Below are 20526 nucleotides of genomic sequence, written 5' to 3'. Positions count from 1 at the left end.
ACAGTTTGCTTTTAGACACTTTGTAGTTTTGGGATGAGTGATACTCCTCAGGTAATGCTGATTGTGGAGTAGTTTGTAAAAGTTTGGGAGATGTGCAAATTGTAGGAAAAAGAATATCTTGATAATTTTGTCCATATGTTGCAGAGTCCAAGTATGCATGTGCTGTGTTGGGCTGTTGTCAAGACTGCCTTAGTCAAAAACAGGGGGCTGAGTTTATCAAAGCCTGCATAGAACAAGTTCTAAATGTATGCAAAGTAGGGCTGCAGCTAACAATGATTTTAGTACTCGAAGCTTCTATAGATGATTTCATCGATTCATCGTTGTGTCGTTTAAGAAGTACTTTTGCTTGGCCGCAGCACCCCCCACCCGGGTAACGGGATCAGCTGTGTACGTTGATAGATGATAGATATGTATTGGTCCTTTCGGAAATTCATAGTGTGTCATACAGCAAACATCAGACCAGCAACCAGACAGCTGCTTTACCAACACAAACATCCCCCGAGTGCTATACAAGTTATACTAAGGTGCAGCTCCCCGACACCCTGTTAACTCATGAGTGTGATGTTACAACCCAAACTCACGGTCCAACCAGGAGAACAACAGTGCATTTGTTGTTCTCCTGGTGTGCACACTTTCAGCTGAGGTCTGCGGCTTACTTTGGCTAGCCTTCAACTCAACAATCAATCATGATTTCAGTTAAATGCTAGTTGCTGTTATGTTGCCTGCGGTCTGCTGGCAGAACACCAGGGCTTTCTGATCAGGTGCCGTCGTGCGGTTGCAGAGGCGACATAAGTTTCGTTTTACGGTGGACAGTTGTTGTTTTCTTTTAGCTTGAAATAATCCCATACTTTGGACACTATCTTCTTCGTCCCTTGCTATTTTCTCTCTTCCTCCTCTTTGCAAACAGCGGCATCATAATCACGTTGCGTCCACACAGCGTAATCGCGATGTGCGACAGTAATAAATGTCACCTGTTCTACATCCATCTGAATGCTTTATATGGTCAACACATCCCTTTAAAGGTCCTGGTGGCCTTGTGGTAGAGTGCCTTGTTGTGAACAAATGTGGCAAGCAAAAAAGATGAACATTGAAAGACATCACAGACGTTAAGATACTGTGGCGTCCTGTGATAAGTCATGTGGAAAAGCTTCCCAGTGTGCACTGGTGCTGCAGACTTATGGACACATTTATGTGACAGTGAATGTGTATTCCTGCATAGTTGCTGGGGTTGTTGTATTTACATACCGTTATTTACACGTTCATTTGTTGTCAAACAATCTGCGCTCATGGAGTTAGACCACAGCTGATGTGTTGTGTACAGATGGTCTCGCTACCTTGAAGAAATGTGGGCAATAATGCCATTCCTGATCCCCATCAAAGATACTGTTTAATACTATCAACATTTTGAAATCGAGAGCCCAAGATCACCACTGTACAAGGTTCAGCTAAACCAAACTGAGGTATTGTACACTTTCACAAGCGGTTTGTACCAAAATGAATAAAGACAAAGCACAAAAAAAAGGATTCACTTTATGTAAATAGCACTTCAGTGTAATTCAAAGATAAGACATTTATTTTAATTAGCTTTTTAATTGTTGATCATTTAACAGTTTGAGCATTACAGAACATATACCTGGCTAAATAACAGCTCATTATTAATGCAGCTTGACAATTAAATGTCATTAACATATTTTTTAGATGGAGCCACATGTGCTCAGTGATGCAGTACTGAGAAATGGTAAAATATAATTTAATGCTGAAAGAAGGTATTGCTGTTTTCCTAGTAAAAATGGGGACGATAGTTGGCAATCTAGCATTAGTGACTTCAACTTACTATGAGCAGCGACAGGGCACAAGTGGAGAGTAATGAAAAGTGGAGCGACATGAGCTGTCTTTGGCTGATTGAAGTCATGCAGCCATGAGTTTTCACTGTGCATGCTGGCAGCTGTGCAAAAAGGGCCTTACAGTGGTCAAGGCAAGAGATGATCAGTGCCTGTACAAGGTATTGAGTGGCATACTGTCAGGTGGTACCTGAATTTTCTGATGTTGTTTAGTGCAAACATGAACGAGTTAGTTGGTGATTAATCACGATGCCGAAAAACCAGATTAAGCAATCGGTGGGTGGTCTGTGCTGTCAGCACAAGACTCCAGCAGGATGAGAGGAGGTGGACTCAAACATAGTGAAGATGAGAAGATTCTCTGCCAAATGTCAAACCTTTTAATTTCCTCCTTGCGGTACCCCAGTGAAAGAAAATGATGCTTGAGATTGGTTTTACCATTTTTACATTTGTGTATCGCTAGAGATTTGTTAGGGTCAGGCCAGGTTTACAAGCAGAATTAGTGAAGTTGACATCCATACCAAGCAGTGGTATGGTTGAGACGTGTAAATATTGATGATGTAAATCTCTCTGCTGTTAAACTGTTAAAAAAAAAACCCCACAAATATTGAAAATGTTTTCATAGGTAGAAAAAGCCAAGTCAACATCTTATAATATCCAAGATTAAGAAGGTCAACACAAGTCATCAATGTGGTATAGAGATGATAAGACTTAAGCATTTTAGTCCTGAACAGAAATTTCTGCTTTTTGTTTTGTTCTGAAAGATGTGGGGCGGGCGGTGGTGCAGTGGTTAGCCCCAGCCTTTCTGTGTGGAGTTTGCATGTTCCCCCCGTGTCCGCGTTAATTGGTGTCTCTAAATTGTCCTTGGTGTGGATGTGACTGTGAGTGGTTGTTTGTCTATGTGTGGCCCTGCGATGGACTGGCTGACTGATTAATCTTGCAATACTGCAGAGCTGCAGTCTCTGTTCATTCGGCTTACACTGTAAATTTCCAGCTAAACTGAGGCTTTTTGAAGACCCTTTTCTCTCTCTCTCCTGTCACCGGTCTTGTGCAGAGTTTTGCGTGCATTCCTATTCGGGGTCAGCCCTAAATCTTTTATTTGTTTAATTTTACAGATAGAAATATGAAATAGTAAATATATCTCTCAGAGGTTAGTGACAACTCCACTGGCAGAAATGATAGCCCCCAAACATTTCTTGCTTCCAGTCTTGCTTTGGTAATCATTCCTAACTCTGAGTACTGGGAAGGGGATTTCAGTCATCTTGTTTCTTTAATTAGTTTCTGTCGAAGCTTTGCAAACCTTAAATAAAGTGAAATACAGTGGCTGACTATAACTTAGTCTCTCTAAACAACTCCATGTTGGAAAATGAGAAATACATCTACTTTGTACATTGTAATTGACATGAAACATTTGTTTTGTTGTGTTGCCTGGGAAACTGACAAAGGCAAAGAATGTGAACATTCAAACATGACAAGAGACATCATTGAATCTACTATGATGAGTGGATCAAGGCTGAGGCAGATGAAAGGAAATACTTAAATAACTTCACGAAAATTGTCTGCAATATCTCAGTTCACTTTTATGAATGAAGTACAGACCCGATGAAGAAGGGACAGTTTAATATTATGATTAAGACTTAAGCTTCAAAAAATACTTTATGTGGATGGATAGACTGCAAACAGAATTTTATCAATACTGTAATAATACTTCAATAATAATCACCAAACAAATGGAAAAGTTTAGCCAGGTTTGAAAGAGCTACCGGCTGCTGCGTCTACATGTGTATTGTATTTATCTCATGATTCTTGTGTCTGAACAATTACAGACAAGTTTGAAAAAAATCTCACACGTGTTAGTGCTTGTGGAAGTTACAATTTGAGGCTATACTGCTAGCATGACCTTAGCTCTAAACCGTTGGATGACACATGTTTGTGAAAATGGCAGCGATGGGGTAATTTGATGCAAATGACCTGGGGGAAATTAAGCCCGTGGCTCCACTCGCCTCCACATATGATCATTTTTTAAGTATTTTTTACTGTAATTCTACACTGCATTCTTACATTTTATCATTGAAATGATGTGACATTCTGATTTTTAGACCTGAAAGCGGTCTAAAAATGGTCTTTCTCCCCTCTGGAACTGAAACCATTTTCTGATGCCCCCAAAATAATGTATATATTTAAATAATGCCGTGAATATCATAAACGTGCATTGACTAGTCGACTAATTGCTTAAACTAACGACTACTAGTCAACTAGGAAAATCTTTAGTTGGGGGCAGCCCTGGAGCCCTAGCCCTACACAGATCCTGGATGGTATATTTAGCTGCTCTGTGCTGTTCTCAATCCTCAAATCCTTTCCCTGTGTAAAAGTTTGAAAATACTAACAATAAAAGATACATCTAAACTTTATGTTGCTTGTCCAAGTATCATATGCATTGTATAGTAAACATTTTTACTTTTATTACATTTTTTCTTACAATACTGGACCATACTAAGCTTGACTGACTCCACACTACAATACAAGAACAATGCTGTTTCTTAATTTCCATGTCTTCTACATGGATCATAAACTGATTTAGGCTCAGATCTTGTTTGTGTCATTGCAAATCCCTGATTGCATATCCATATTTAAGACCCTTTTACAGTGTTCTTGTTTTCACTCGAATCAACCGGAGTCTGTGACAGTCACAACAAACTCCGTTAATGTTAGTTAGCTACAGCTCTGTCGGCTACATTTGTCATTTCAGTCTGCAAGCATTCTTTTGTGTTCTTCTGTCTGAAATTGAGTTTAACAGTAACTGAGGCAGGGTTTAGTGAAGGGTCAGTTGTTGCTATCTGCAACATGTCATTTAGGGGAGGATGTACTGTAGTTTCACTGGCAGCAGCCTCAGTGGAGAAAACAAGTGATACAAATGCTGACAGAGGAATCTCCTTAACCAGTGTGATAAACCCACTCAGCTTCTCATTATCACAGCTGTTATGGAAGTTTTTATTAGTTACTTAGTTTTTTTTAATTGGACTTTATTACAAAGTACAAGGTACATTTATTCATCATTTTACAACAGGGTTGAAATGTGAGATGCAGTTTGTAGTTCCCATTATGCTACAAAAAGCAAATAAAATATACAAAAATGATAAGATATGATGCACAGAAATAAACTTTTATGTGGATGCGGTGAGGATGAATTATAGAGTCTCACAGCCTAAGGGAAAATCTGCTCTGCATTCTGGTGGTGCGGCAGCTGAAACTTCGATATCTCTTCCCAGAAGGCATCAGGGTGAACAGGCTGTGGCTGGATGGGTAGTGTCCTGGGTACAGTATCCTTTGGGCCCTCCGGTGCCGGGCCGTGCACATCCCTTGCCTGTTTGTGATGTTTCCAGTCAGGATGCTTTCTATTGCTCCTCTGTAAAAGCTGACAAGTACTTTTCGTGGGAATTTGGCCTTCTTAAGCTATTATCAGCTCCTCGGTTTTGCTGACGTTGAGCAGTAAGTTATTTTCTGTGCACCACTGTTCTGATATGAAGTCTCATAGTTGTTTGATACCAGGGTGAGAGCCACAGGACGGTAGTTGTTCAGACTAGACAGATGGGAAGGTGGAGTAGACTTTACAGCTGAGATTAAAGTAAGCATAAACAGCGTTCATCAGGTAATGTGGCCTCACACATGAAGGGGAGCTCCTGCTTTTGTAGCCTGTGATTTTTTTTGACCACCTGCCACATATCTTTGGTGTTGTTCTCTCTCCACTCTCTGCTGATGTCACTGCTTTGCCTCCTTCATGCCAACATTCAGTCTCACTCTGGCGGTATTGTGTTCTGGTTGGGGAATACTTTTATTGTCTTAGTGATCACCACATCATCAATAGTTACATCAATAACCTACAGAGTACAATCCACAAATGTGTACCATGATCCACAAATATTTCCAGATCCACAAACGTATATATTTAATTTGTGTTTTATAAAGTCACATTCCCAAAAATACAGAAAGATTTGCAAACATGCATAATGTAATGTAAATAAATAAATATGCAGTAAGTATTTGAGTTGTAATTTATTGTAAGTGTATTTGTTTATACCAAAGAGTGAACATAAAGTACATTATTTTTAAGACTTTAATCATTTTATACTGTAGTATGATTTAAGTTTATGACATGGCCCTTTAACGCTATAGCACACCAGGATCTAATTATTGTTCAAGACTATCAGAGAGTGAATACACTTTTTACAGAACATTTGTGTTACAAGCTTAGAGGTGTAGCAGACGTTACTGCCGTCCCTGCCGCCACTCAACTTGTGGGGAATCCCTCACTTAACACAGCCCAGGCTTGACTTCTCCTCGATTAGTGCATCTGAAAGGACCACCACCATACAGCATTCGCAGCAACTCAAAGTAGCAGTGTATCACTTGCTTACTGGTTGGCAGGCAGCGGAAAATAACGTCTTTTTTGCTCTCCGAGGGAGCGTCTTCCTTGGAATGTGACGTCACGTGAAAATTATGAATTTGATCCTGTGTTTCCGGAGCTTAACCAATACTAGTGACTCAAATTCAGGATATCTTTACCCCTTCTCCTTTGTTCCGCCTGTCTTTCACAAGTCCCCCCAACTTTATTGAATTGTGATTTTGAATCAGTGGAGTACTTTTAACTTTAAAATAGCTTTTACATGAGGTTGAACCATATTATTGGAAATCTACACTGACACACTGATCATTCTAGAAGCATAAGTGTGATGACTGCTTCTAGAGTTCCCCTGTCTGGTATCATTACTTAAACAAAACCCCACACAAAAGACAGACTCAAACAAACCAACCTGTGTGTACTCACACAGAAAAGAAAACATGCTGCCAAGACAACAAATTCAACTCCAGAATGAAATCGAGATTGTTAAGAGTATTAGGAAACTGACCCTAGAGGAGAGAAGGAAAGAGCTCAGAAGAGAGATGTTTAGAGAGCTGAAGGAAATGGATATGGAGCGCAGAACAAGAGCTGATCTGGAAGTGCTTCAGGGATGCAGAAGAGAAAAAGAGGATAGAGAGAAAAAAACTGAAGGGTTGAAAAGGCAGAATGAGGAAATTGATGAGGAGACGAGGAGGCAGGGGGCCAAACAGAGGGAGGAGGAAGTGAACAGGGCACATGAGCAAAAGGCCCTGGAGAAACAAAAACAAGACCAACTGAAGAAAGAGAGGCTTCGGTGGAAGAAGGTGATGATGGTGGTGGAGGAGGAGCCGATCTCAAGGCCCAGTTTCGCTCTGAGTGATCTGGAAAAGGAGCAGCAGAGGAGGTGCGAGGAGGCGGAGCTTTGCCTAACCTCTGAGCTGAAGGGCCAGGAGCAGAGAAATAGAAAAACTCTGTTCAACAACTGGGTTGGAGAGCAGGGAACAGAGAGTGAGACTGACGAAGAGAAGCTCCACTCACATGGCTACACCCACCCCCCCTCCACTGAGAAAGCAAGCCCTATATCTGAAAGTGTGTATCTCATTTGTATCCTTTTCTTTCAAATAGCAATGTAGTTATTCAATGCTACACTTTGTCTATGCCAATCATTTTTCTTATGATAAAACCAGCAAGACCAAAGTCCTCTGAGGAGAAACTGAGGTTTGGACTTGAAAAGTAATGGGATCGGATGGAGAGGAAGAAGAATGCTCGCAGGATCACAGCAGATAAGTGCTATGCAAGGTGGGCTGCCTTCAAGGAGAGCTGCCAGAGCAATTTGTTTGAGCAGTTAAACGGCTACACTGAAGGTTTCACCATGTCCAGAAACAGCATCCTCAAAAAATCCATCCTCTGAATGTCTCTGTAGAGGAGTTATTGACTATGTTTCTGAATTAGTCCAATAAATATGTGCTGTATCGAAAACATTTGAGTTGCACTTATTAAGTAGTTACGATAAGCAGTATTTACGATCTGTTGACAGAAATGTTATATAATATACATCAGTATGTTTTACATAATGAGCCGATATGTTTGGATGACCTTACAATGAGCCATTTCTATCTACATACACCGCATAAACTGTGTTTGCACCCCTTACGTGGTGCTGCCATGTTTCTACAGTAGCCCAAAAGGACAGAATCTCTACAGAGTGTGTTTCATCACTACGATGAAAACGTACAAAAAAGAAGACGAAGAAGAAGTAGTAGTAGTACTAGTAGTAGTATTAGTCTGGTCTGGACCACACGTATTATTTAGCACAAGAGCCGGCAGAGTGTGTCAACCACCGTAGTTTCTCCTGTGCGTTTGGAAAGGGAGGGGTGAGCAGCGACTAGGCCGTTGGTTGCAATTTGCAATCCTCCCCACTAGATGCCACTAAAACCCTACCTTACCAGTCTGTGGTGGCCAGCGTCCTGTTTTATGCTGTAGTTTGCTGGGGAGGAAGCAGCAAGAAGAGAGACGGCGGTCGACTGGACAGACTGGTGAGGTGAGCTGGCTCAGTGGTGGGCTCAGAGCTGGACTCTCTGATGACAGTGGCAGAAAGAAGGACCCTGGACAAACTGCTGACCATACTGGACGACACCCACCACCCTCTGCACAACACCTTCATCGGGCAGAGGAGTGTGTTCAGTGGCAGACTGCTGTCCCAGCCCAGCTCCACCAACAGACTTAAAAACTCTTTCGTCCCCCTGGCCATCAGACTGTACAACAGCTCCTAGTCATGGCTATCTATCTATCTATCTATCATCTATCTATCTATCTATCTATCTATCTATCTATCTATCTATCTATCTATCTATCTATCTATCTATCTATCTATCTATCTATCTATCTATCTATCTATCTATCTATCTATCTATCTATCTATCTATCTATCTATCTATCTATCTATCTATCTATCTATCTATCTATCTATCTATCTATCTATCTACATACTGAACTTTTAAAGCAACCACAAGAAGCTTTCATTTTGTGTTGATTTTGGCGGCCCCTGTGGACAAAAGTTGTGTTGTTTCCACCGCCTTGCGTCATAAAGATCTTGATCTGGCAAGGGCTTAACCTCAAGGCTGTGCTATCGGTGTGTGAAAGATTAGTTTTTCAGCTGATGAGCAGTTAACACCTTGCATGGTAACATCTGCCACCTGTGTGTGAATGGGACATGTAGTGGAACGCACCTTGTGTGATTAATAACTGTAATATAACGATAGTGAAACAAAGTGAACTTTGTGTTACTGTCTACCACTGTGCGTTTTAGCCTTCTTTGTTCTTCGGTAAATTCTTTTCTTTTTCTCCTGCCCCAGAATCAGCCATAACCACTAAATAAAATGTCTGCTTCTAATTATTTTTTAACTGACTAACATGCTACTCACTGTCCAACTGTGCCGTAAGCTCTTTCAGTCTGCATGCCTTAAATTGTAGCCACTGATCTTGCTAATGGACTCTATTGCTTATGTAGGTCATATAAAGGCATCAGTATTAAATTGAGACAGTTTCATAACCTGTTAAAAACTCCTTGTATTTACTTTAAGATGTGTTTAAATACACAAAGGTGATGCGCAGGTGTTAAGCACTTCAAGAAAATTCAGATAGTTAATTTGCTAGTCACAGGTAAGCATCAGGTCCTAACTATGAAATGACAGGTCCAAAATCACCCTTCACCAAATTTAAGGCTATATGAATTTTTTATGCCATACTAACATACATACTGACTCTCATTAACACACACGCCTCAGAATGAATTATAATAACCTTGCTGATTTTATGAGTTTTCGTCATCAGGTCAAAAGTTCAGTTTGTCCAATACTTCAATGTACGAAATAACCTGAAAATATTAGCATGCTAACACACTAGTCTAAGATGTTGAGCATAGACGGTAAACATTTTATCAGCATGTTAGCATTGTCAAACAACATTATGGCTGACAGCCTTACAGAGCTGTGGACTGTAAGTCTGGTTCAAACAGTAAATTAGAAAAGTACATTTGCAGAAATAATGATATATGAAAAAATTTAAAGTCAGATCAAGTGTGCCTTGATATGTATTCCTATGACACAACATATACAGTCATTTGTCATCTCTAGTCTAAATGTTTTGCACGTTGCCGTCTGTTTTTTGTTGACCACAGCAGTCTTTACATATGAATGTGATCATCTAAAGCAGGGGTTTTCAAAGTGTGAGGCGGGAAGTGAAACAATATTACATTACTTATTGTCTTAGTTATCAAAAGGAGATCACAGAGAATAGCCTACATGTGTGAGAGTTCAGAGAGGCTATTCTGGCTCACATGTTGAGTGTCTATGGGATCAAATAATATAATCATTATCCCAGAGGGACCCAGGAATAGAGCGAAACTTACCAAGTAAACTAAATGTGCGGGTGGGTCGTTTCCCAAGCTCTGCCTGAGGGGAGGCCTGCAGTCTTAGACTTTGAAAACCCCTGATCTAAAGTATCATTTGTTGCCTGCTGGTCTACTTTGAAATACACAACTTTCCCTTATGCTTGAACAGTGTTACTGGCTGCTGTGAAATTGGTATCCGTTTTTAAGGAAATTAATAAGGAAAATTAATTGAGGAAATTAATAGAGATGCTTCACTGTTTTTGCAATGTCAATGTCTTTGTTTTGTCCAAGTGAAGTCACAAGTCATTGATGTTAAAGTCAAAACTGAGCTGCAAGTCTAAAGTCTTATTACTTGAGTGGCCAAATCATGTGACACTTCTTGTCACATGACGCAGAAATAGACAGCTGTACTGAAATAACGTCTCGGGTTACGTATGTAACCCTTGTTCCCCGAGAAGGGGAACGAGACACTGCGTCGGTGACGACACTATGGGAACGCCTCTGGGCGTGGCAGGGCTGAACTATGAATGAAACTACTCCACCGGCACACAGGACACATTAGCCCTTTCTATGAAGCAAGGCACTCCAGGCGGGGTGAGGTGTCACAGACGCAGTTCAAGTTCCCTCAAAGGGGAACAGAATCACAATCCTTGCATCTCCACTGATACAAATTCTTTACGACTCAGTTTCTAGGAATAATTAATTTCTACGTACCAAATTCTACTCCAGTCTGGCCAGAAGTTATTGAGAGACCTTGCTTTGGACTTAAGTGTCTGATGGACAGATGGACTTTGTGCGTGTAAAAAAAATTTTGACAAGCCCTGCTGATTTGAATTTGAATTATACTGTGCGACCACTGTGTTCATGCAGGACACACAGTGGCTGTTTAACAGATGTTGTGCACACATTGTGCAGCTGGGCTGTCTGTACCATAAGCTTGTGTTTTCTAAATGTCTTAAGTCTTTCATTTGTTCAATTTCCACTTTCCCACCTCCAGCCTTTAGAGTGAAGTTCTCAGTTGTGTTAGTTGGGCAGCAAGCAGAGGGAACCAAACGAATGAAACCTACAGCACTTTACAGCAGCAGTAGACAAATGGCCAAAATTAGAGTTTAAAATGGAAACACTGATTCATAGGTTCAGCCCGGACCTGCCATATGTTTTACTACCATTTGTGCCTCATTTAATATTTAGGACAATATTTTCCCCTACTGTAGTATTCTTGTATCTCCCCAGGAGATACCTGTGCATGCTGGGAGGTGGCCAGCTACCAGGAGAAAGGGACTCTTAATGAAGATTAATTAATGTGTGTGAAGGAACAGACGAACTTAGTGTGAAATGAAAGTTTTGCTTTTTGATGCATGATGTTGAGCACGCAGGACGTGTCGGCACAAACTGCTGGCAAACGTTTGGTCTGTGCTATTTCTGTGGCTTCACTAGTTAAAGACAAAATCACATTCACTTCATTGTTAAAGGGTATTTTGTGTGTTGTCAGACTTAAACACTGTGAAATAGTGACACCTGATGAATTTACCACCATCATTTTTTCACATGAAGCTGATATGTTGTTTCACACATGTTAACTGTGTTAAATGACAGAAACAAAGTGAATGTACAACCTGGTGAAAAACATGATTTAGTTGTTCTGTTTGTTGTTTGCTCTATTCTTCATTACTATTTGTAATGACACAATGACTTCGGACTGTAGACTGTATATAAAAACGGATGACCCGCCTCCACTTCCTCCCACTGTACAAATGGACAGTAGATTGGGTTTGGAGCTGCAGTATCGAGGTCCCGCACATACACACGGCTGACTCGGCGAGCTGGACACAACTGTCAATCATGACGTGGAGGCCCCTTTTTATAGCATCAAATAAGTAATAAACACAGGGGGCGGGGTTTATTGCCTATACTGCTGCTGGATCAAGATTGCTCCATGACACAGCAGCAAAAAATGGCTGAAGGAGGAGAGGCCGCTTAACTGCATTCAACTGACCTATGTTACAAAACACCTTTTTCTTCTGTTTGTTTTCTCTTCAGGTCTGAGAAAGCAGGAGAGATTGCAACCATTCCACTGACTAGGGTAAGCCTCCTTATGTGTGTTTGTATTGGCGACGTATAGGCCAGAAGGCATGGACATTCTGAAGTACTCTGACGTCGCGAGCATTTAAATCACATGACTGATCAGCTGTCTTCATCTTTGGACAGCATAAAACTTGGCCAATACTAGCTGACATGAAGGAACAATTACAACTTGCCCAATTGAAACATATTCCTGAGGACCTCTCTCCATGTTCCTCCATTCCTCCATTTGTATTCGGTTTGCAAACTCTACTTGATTACAACCATGCTTTTAAAAAAATAAAAAAATAAAACTGTCCTGCCCAGCAGCCTGGTATAGAGTATGATGAGCTGGATACCATGTTGTGCCAGACAGATTTTACTTTAACAAGAGAGTATTAATGGGGATGGGGGGCACAAACAGACAGCACAGAGAAAGGACAACACCTGCAAGAGAGCGGGGATGGGGGGTGGGAACAACAGGAAATAGCAGAGGGAAACACCAATTGCAGAAAGCATCAAAACCCGCAAGAGAACGGGGAGGGGGGCTTGGAGCGGAGAAAAACATACAACAAACAAACAAACACAAATATTATTACAACCATACTTAACGTCAACTTCTGACAAAACTGCCTAGTTTATTTGCTTTAACCCAGTTGATGGAACTACGCCTAATTCACATTTTCTTTTCTTTTCTTTCTTTTGTTTAAAGTTTGCTTGACAGTTAGATGGAGGCTATAGATGTACAGACATTGAGTTTGAGTCGTAAAGCTTAGTTCAAAAAGAGAACTGCAATTATGAACTTCATGAGCTGTTTGATCCGCTTCAACAGACAGATGATGCATCATGTTTCACGGGTGCTTCATTGGCGGGATGTTTGATGTCAGACATATGGTTCAGTCTTTAGACTCCTGCCTGACTCATTCACTCAGTAGTCCAGCTGTTTTTACATGTTGGTGTCCAGGAGCTCATTGGGGCATAATCTGTCCATACCTCTTCAAAATATGTACATTACATAACAACATTTCAGTAAATTAAATTAAGCCTAGTATCTCACTTTTGAATGTTATTATGTGTCTACAGCTCAGTTGAGATGAAGTATCTTGTTTGGTTCAATCATAGTGTTTTCTCATTTTAGCAAATCCATCAGTCCAAACAGTTTCCTTCCTGAACTTTTCCTGGAACCTACTTCAAAATTATATTTATCCATTGAATTGCTGATGTGAGTCAGCCCGGTAAAGAATTGTTAGCAAATTGGAGTACTTAGCACCTCAGGAGCTGACCTGCACAGAGGACAGCTGGTTCTGAGGGCGGTGATGCAGGAAGAGAGGTTGGAGTCAGTGTGGATTGACTGTTTACACAACTTTGACGTCTTGTCTGTTGTAAAATGTTGGGTTAGTTTCAGAGTTCATCAGATGAAGTCCTGCTGAAATATATTGAATCATTTTAAGGGGTTGTACTGAAAATTTACAAAATCGAAGCATTCCTTATAATTAACGCACTGTTTTGTGATGATGATTCAGCCACTAGCAGAGTGCTTATCAGGAGGGTCTTTAATAACCTTTCAATGGTGATTACTGTTGGCCGACTGACAGCAATGCCACACTGTCTCCACACACAGACACTAATAACAACCACATCTACAGTAATGGAACAAGATGAGCAAAAAGGGAAATGCATGAAAAATATAGGTTAAAAAGAACAGGATGCTCCCAAATGCTCTGAAGTCAGCAGGCTCACACTGCTGTATGTTCGGTGTTAACACGGTGTTATGTAAGCAGTGATAACGTCACCTGAGTTTATTTAAGCTAAACGAGTATCTTCGAAAGTATTGGCTAGTAAAACTAGAGCATCTTGTTAAATTGTTTTAAAATTATGAGGTGCTCTAATATTTAGGTCCAGTACAGCTATCCGTATCACTTGTAATCTGTGAACAAGCACATGGCATTTATTATTTGTTGACAGATTGATTGATTTCAGATAATGTAAACCTGCTGATTCAGAGAATCTGGAAGATTAAAATGCAAAAAAGTCATAAATGAATGATTATACGGTGTGTTCAATAAAAACATAAAAACATATCATTTGTGTGGTATTAGTTTAAGCACTTCTCTGGTCTATTGATCCAGTAATTCCGCACATCACATACTTTGTCCTGCGGCCGGCTTACATAAAGTAATATCCATGCAGGTTGTTTGATTACACCGTTTTCTCAAACACCTTAAAACATATAACAGCATCAGAACCTATTATACATTAATAGTACTTAGTGGTCTTAATCCACTGGATCTTTGTTGTCTGTCTGTCTTTGTGGTCATTTTGCACGTAGTACCTCTGTAATAATGTAATTAGTGTACTTAAATAATAAATAATAAAATAATAAAAAAAGTATATGAATAAAAATCTATAATGCAGAATGGTAGAAACAGGCTTCTCCACACATCTTCAAGCAATACGCAGCTGAATCAGGTGCTTCTCAGTTAAAGGCCAGCAAACTTCCAACGGGAAAACGGCGCACTGATTGATTTGCAGCCTTTAATTGTGCAAACAGACAAACGTTTCCACACTTCTGTGTCTTCATCACAGTCGGAATGGATAAAGACTTGAGGCAATTTATAGTCAACCTAGAACAGGTGTACTGTTGTGGTTGAACAGGATTTCTAATCTATTGGATAGTGAATCCCAGGGTGGGATAGTCAGTGCCCAAGTACCACACAACATATGTTTACACCACGTCAGAGACAAAAGAACACAGACACACCGAAATGACAAAGTAGAGGTGGTGCATCCATCCAGTGCAGTGATTCAATTCAGTTACACAGGAGCCCCGCTTACAACTTCCTGGGTTACTAATAGAAACACGCAGCAGTGAGTTGTAGTGGCTGGGCCTGGCTGACAAACTAATTGGCAGTCTGCAATCGCACAATGGAGCCGGCCCGACTTGACCTCTTTAACGGGGGGATAAAACTGGACTGGGCAAGATGTTCATGTTAAAATCCTATTAGCCTAACTCACAAAGAGGGGCTTGGGAAACTAATCGTGTCTTTCATGAAATTAAACTTTATACAAATGGGGAGCCAATCTGCAGGTTTTCCTTCCAACCAAAGTGCTTTGATTTCACTGATGAGCCCAAACTTCAACGAGGGAGCTAAGAAAGATAACTTGATCAGAGAGTGATGAAAGTAAGTCCCCCAGATAAAATGACATATAGAGCTATTTTAACACGTGCATGCTTTAAAATGCATTTCAGCAGATTCAGTTATCAGCAGCAACAGTTACAATGTTTTACCAATAACATGTACAAAACTTTCCATTTTTAAGTGTGCAGTTTATTTCAAAACTTAAACTAGAAGATGTGTACAAAAACATGCCTCTCTCCTTCCTTGTCGTGTTGTCATTTTCAACATCCACGAACATCCATCACCCCCCCCCCCCCCCCCCCACCAACCCATGTAGATTATTAATGAACGTTACAGGGCGTACTCCTGGGTGGCTCAGCTGATCCAGGTGTTTATAGCCATCAGTGTGACTGTGTCCTTCCTGGTGATGGGGTCCGCCATGAAACACACCAGTAAGTTTACTAATGCTTGAATGTCAGTCAGTAATTCACTCTGTCACCGTGTACACTTGATGGCGTAGAGCTGACATAGAGACAAAGATATTAGTGTTATTTTGACTGTACAACAGTATTAGTTGAATCTCTCTCATAGTCTGTAGGATAAATCTGAAGCTACATCCAGGAGAAGGTTAGCTTAGCTTAGCATAAAGACTGGAGGCAGGGGGAAACTAGCCTGGCTATTTTAAGCAAGCATTTATAGCTCTGGACGTTCCAAACATGGTTCGTCATAGAAGAAACTGCGCCCTAAACGTGAAGACATTTATCTCGGCCACTCAGCCCACGTATGTCCACACAAGAATATGTATAAGTATGTCCAGCTGCGGCCATGCAGAGCCTCCAAACCATGTGCATTACCATGATTTGGTAGTGGGAAGGAAGTAAAGCAGCTGCAGATCGGAGCAGATCAAAAATAAACTGAAAATGTTTTTAAAAATAGTAATTTTCTATTTTTCTATTCTATATCTATTAAGCAAAGTAAGAAGGATCCACAACAATATGCAGTATGACTTTCCCTGCAGATAATGTGGTCTAATCAATGAGTGAATGAATGCAAACAAAAGGTGGCTTAAGAAAACAAAATATTTTAAATAAATAAAAATAAACTGCTAAACATGTATTTTTACATAAAATTTGACATTTATGAACTTCAGATAATTAAAAATAATATAATTAATAAATAGCTGAAGCAGTAAGACAGAAGAAAACTGGGACAAGATAAGGAAGGTTTGGGTTTGGCTCGCTGGCCGTTTAACGTTAGCTGTATCTGTGCCTTTTGTTGTTCAACATGTTGAGTGTCACATTCAGTTCCTCCTCCAGGTTGCAAATAGAGACTCTGCATCAGACAGATGTACACTGCCAGTGTGCCAGTATTTGCTGTTCTGTTTCTGTAGAGCAACACGCTCCCCTTGTTCTGTTTTACATCTGTTTGACTTGTTATTGTTATAAACATTGTTTATTGTATAACTTTGTTGAAGTTGAGAAATACACATTTCAAAAATTCCCCTTTTTACAATAATATAATTTAATTTAATTTAAGGAGGAAATAAAGAATCAGATTTTTCCCGACACCACATGACATCACTCACCTCTCTCTGTGTTTTGTATTGACTGTCTGGTTGTGTTTCTTTCAGTCGATGGTCTGGTGAGCTCTGTGTGGAGCAGCAGACTGGAGTGGCTGTCTAAAGCCTGGGAGCAAAACCTGCCGAACAAGCAGCACATCTGCTCAGCGAGAAGGTGAGCACTCACGGCGTGCGTGGAGGTGTTTAGTTTGCCAGCTCATCTTTGTGATAGCTTGTCACAGCAGAAGTTCATGCTCGCACCCCTACAAGAAATAGTTCTGATGGCATGGGGTGAAGGTTTGGTGTGCCGGGTCCACCGACATCAGCTGTTGCATAAAAGTTTGTGTACAGTATTATTAACAGTAGCTAATAATTTCACCTCTCGAATGATAAACGTAGCTTTGTACAGTATACAGCTTTACATACAGTTACCATGGTTGTGGTAACATGCAACAGGAGGCGACGCTCACACAGGTATTCAGTGATTCTGGATGGCTTGAGTTGAAGTTGGTCGGAGTTCTGCTTGCATTTAACTGATGTGAAATTTGCTTGAAGGAAAGAACAATCACCTCTTACTTAACAAGTTGCAATAATAATTCAAATTTCAGCCATTACAATAGAGTTTTCTCACAGCAGACGTTTTACTGTCACTGCAGTAAAAACACAGGTGTAGTAGTAACAAGTAATAACATTGATGATGGCTTCCTTCAATTAAAGTGCACCAGCAGTAAGTCATGTCAGAGAGCCAGCGTGCACGCTAGCAGAGCAATGCGACTGACCTAAAAGGAATGCAGCCATTATTGTGTTATTAGTTGCACCTGTGGTTTTGCTGCCACGGCACATTGAAATGTCATCCATGAAACATGCCTGCAGAGTGGAACAGACAGACCTGCAAAAGCAATATGCTAAGCAGTGTAGTGTGGGCTGATGAATAGAAGAACACCAGAGTGTTGAATCAGCTTATTTACATCTGGCACACTCAGTAGTAGCTGCCATCTTCTCTAGCCAGACTCTGTTGCTCTCTATACACGGCGTCTCAGCTAGTATTTGCTTTATGACAGCATTAGTGGTATAAAGGTAGTAGACATATAAATGATAGAACACAACAAGCAGTTTAAAGGCTCCACACCTGCGCAGACCTCAGGTTGCTTTAAAGAGGTGGTATTCTGCTTTTTGGCTTGTTCCCTCTCCTTTATCGAGTTATATTCCTTTTTTTGTGCATGTAACAGGTTTGGAAAGTGACGTCACAGGGGTGAAAGCAAATGCGCCTCATATAACGCTCGGCTATTCTGACACGCCCTCAGAAACACCGGTGGAAAAGCACTGAGCTGCAGCACACAGCTCTCCTCTACCTTCCAAACACTAGCTACCCTCCAGGCAGTCAGTGGACATAAAGTTGTTCCTGTGATGTAGAGGCAGAGCTCAGTTAAAACTTTGTGGATGAAAGATACTTTTGTTACAGATTAATAACTCACCACTCTGAAACTCTTGCTCCAGTCAACAGCTGAATCTAAGCTGTTTACCGGCTTCTCGGTGACCCGCCCTTCTCTGCTTCTGATTGGCTAGTAGTCCTTAACTAGGAGCTGCACATGTGCAACTCCCAACAAAGATCATTTAGAGACAAGATGTATCACTCCATAGCTAAAACAAAGCGTTCAATACACAGCGTGAAAAGAGGAGCTGCAGCAATGTGCAGTATGACAAAAAATATGGTGTTTTTTTGAAAATGAAACCATGTAAAGGTGTTCTGGTACAACCCCTGAATAATATTTTGAACCTCAAAATGAGCAGAATACCACCTCTTTAATGACCTCTCCCTCACTCTGTTACTGAGCTTAACGCAGCCCACCCTTTTGTTTGTTTGATAAATTCCCGGTTTTGTAAATGTAAATGCTCCGTATCTGTATAGCGCCTTTCTAGTCTTTTCGACCACTCAAAGTGCTTTTACACTACATCTGCATTCACCATTCACTCACATTTACACACTGAGCCTAAGTGCTCAAACAGAAACTAACATTCATACACTGGCGGAACAGCCACCAGGGGCAATTCGGAAAAACAGGAAAAGGCGTCTGCAGCAATTTCAACACATACAATCACACAGGCGTCATAACATGCTGTAGTGGCGTTTGATCAGTGTGGGTGATCTGTGCACTGGTGAGGGAGTGGCATGAATGAAAGCCAGTGCAGTCCATGGATATGTGTTAGCTAGCTAGCTAACCTGTTGTTGTAAATAAACAGCATAAGTGCTCAATGTTCTTCTTCTTCCTCTGGTGTCTTTGTAGTAGTTACCAAACAGCATCAGAGACATTTCCACCACCCTCTGGCCTGGCCTAAGGCTGACCCTAATTAGCATGTAGCCTGAAAAAAACAAGACAAATTGCAATTCAGATCTTACCTGGATATCAGACACTTGGTGTAAATGGCCTATTTTTCTTCTCCCACTGGCCACATAAATGCGTACTTAACATAACAGTAATATTTAGTATTAGCAAAATCTTTTACTCTGCAGTGCTCGTCAGTTTGGAGTTGAGGCCAGACTGTACACGTCACTACCATTCTGTGAAACTATAGTCGTAAAAAAATCTGGCACATGGTGTTCCCAAGACATCTGTAGCTTTTAAGTGGGAAATAAAACAGACAACCCAAAAAAGCCTGTGTCAAATGAAAAAGGTTTGAACTAGAACACCCCAACTTCTGATAGTCACTGTACAATTCATGTCATGCAGCAGCCAACGTTATTAGTGTCTGAAGAGAACATAAAATCTGTACTACTCTGTTGAGGAACTTTCCTTCAGGCACACGACTTTCAAAGTTTCACTGCTCTTACACCATATTTCCCCACAAAGCCAGTCATGTTTATACTGTGGCGGGTTCAGTCTTTGTCCCTGCCTACAGCTCTCTTTATTATTTATTATTATTGAACCTGCAGTATTTTTCTGGCTCCCTTCACATAAATGAAGATGAAGAGGCGTGCGTGTTTACTTTGGCTAATTAATTTGTTTTCATGCTCCCCTCCTCCGTCTCTCCTCCAGCGTGGCTAAAGGATTCATGTCACTGCTTGGATTTGGTGTCATCTTTACCGTGTCAGTGTGTGATCCCAGGGTAAATGAGACACACACACACACACACACTAATAGTGATGATGATGTATTCTCCTGGAATTCTGCCAGTCACCAGTGTTTGCTCTCTCTCGCTCGCTCGCTCGCTCTCTTCAGGGTTTTGTTGTCATGTTGGACAAAGTTGTGTCGTTCTCCCTCAACACTGAAGTCGGACTGTTTGTCTTCATCATGATGAGAGAATCCAGAGAAGAGAGATTCCAGTGAGTACCTCTGTTTCTCCTTCACACATCTGTCATGTTAGAGCTATTTGATGAATGATTTTGTGTTTTGACTGAAAGTGAAGCCAGTAAGCAGACATTCAGTGCATTTAATGAATTGAAATTAGAATTGTTTTTATTTGCACAAAACAGATATCTATATTTCTTATGTTTATTACGGTAATTGCTACTATAACTGGTACTGTTACTCCTGTGATGACCGCTGCTGTTCCCATCTCCATGAATAAGAGTGCAGGTGCAGATGTTGCCTATAGTAACCTCACTTTGACCTGACTTTTTGAAAAAACAAAAACATGAATAACACCAGTTAGTCAGTACCCAGAGAATAACTGCAGACCTC

General features: G+C 40.8%; 2 protein-coding genes across 3 annotated transcripts in view; both read left to right on the top strand.

The window, feature by feature from the left end:
* si:ch211-51h4.2 overlaps positions 1–20526 on the top strand; it is an 84848-nt gene that overhangs the window by 63549 nt on the left and 773 nt on the right. For both annotated transcript variants that reach the window (XM_038716830.1, XM_038716829.1), the window contains 5 exons: positions 12149–12191; positions 15626–15740; positions 16919–17021; positions 19882–19951; positions 20065–20168. In XM_038716830.1, coding sequence (XP_038572758.1) covers positions 12149–12191; positions 15626–15740; positions 16919–17021; positions 19882–19951; positions 20065–20168 — 435 coding nt within the window. The remainder of the gene's footprint in view (positions 1–12148; positions 12192–15625; positions 15741–16918; positions 17022–19881; positions 19952–20064; positions 20169–20526) is intronic.
* LOC119901247 (trichohyalin-like) lies at positions 6637–7644 on the top strand. Its single transcript, XM_038716831.1, has 2 exons — positions 6637–7320; positions 7404–7644. Exons 1-2 carry the CDS (start codon positions 6678–6680, stop codon positions 7451–7453), a joined length of 693 nt encoding a protein of 230 aa, XP_038572759.1. The 5' UTR covers positions 6637–6677; the 3' UTR covers positions 7454–7644.

Source organism: Micropterus salmoides, unplaced genomic scaffold (assembly GCF_014851395.1).
Source record: "Micropterus salmoides isolate LMB-PRFRI ecotype aquatic unplaced genomic scaffold, ASM1485139v1 Ms_hic_scaffold_13, whole genome shotgun sequence".
Lineage (NCBI taxonomy): Eukaryota > Metazoa > Chordata > Actinopteri > Centrarchiformes > Centrarchidae > Micropterus > Micropterus salmoides.
The sequence above is the reverse complement of the archived record's forward strand: the minus strand, read 5'-3'. Positions and strand labels throughout refer to the sequence as shown.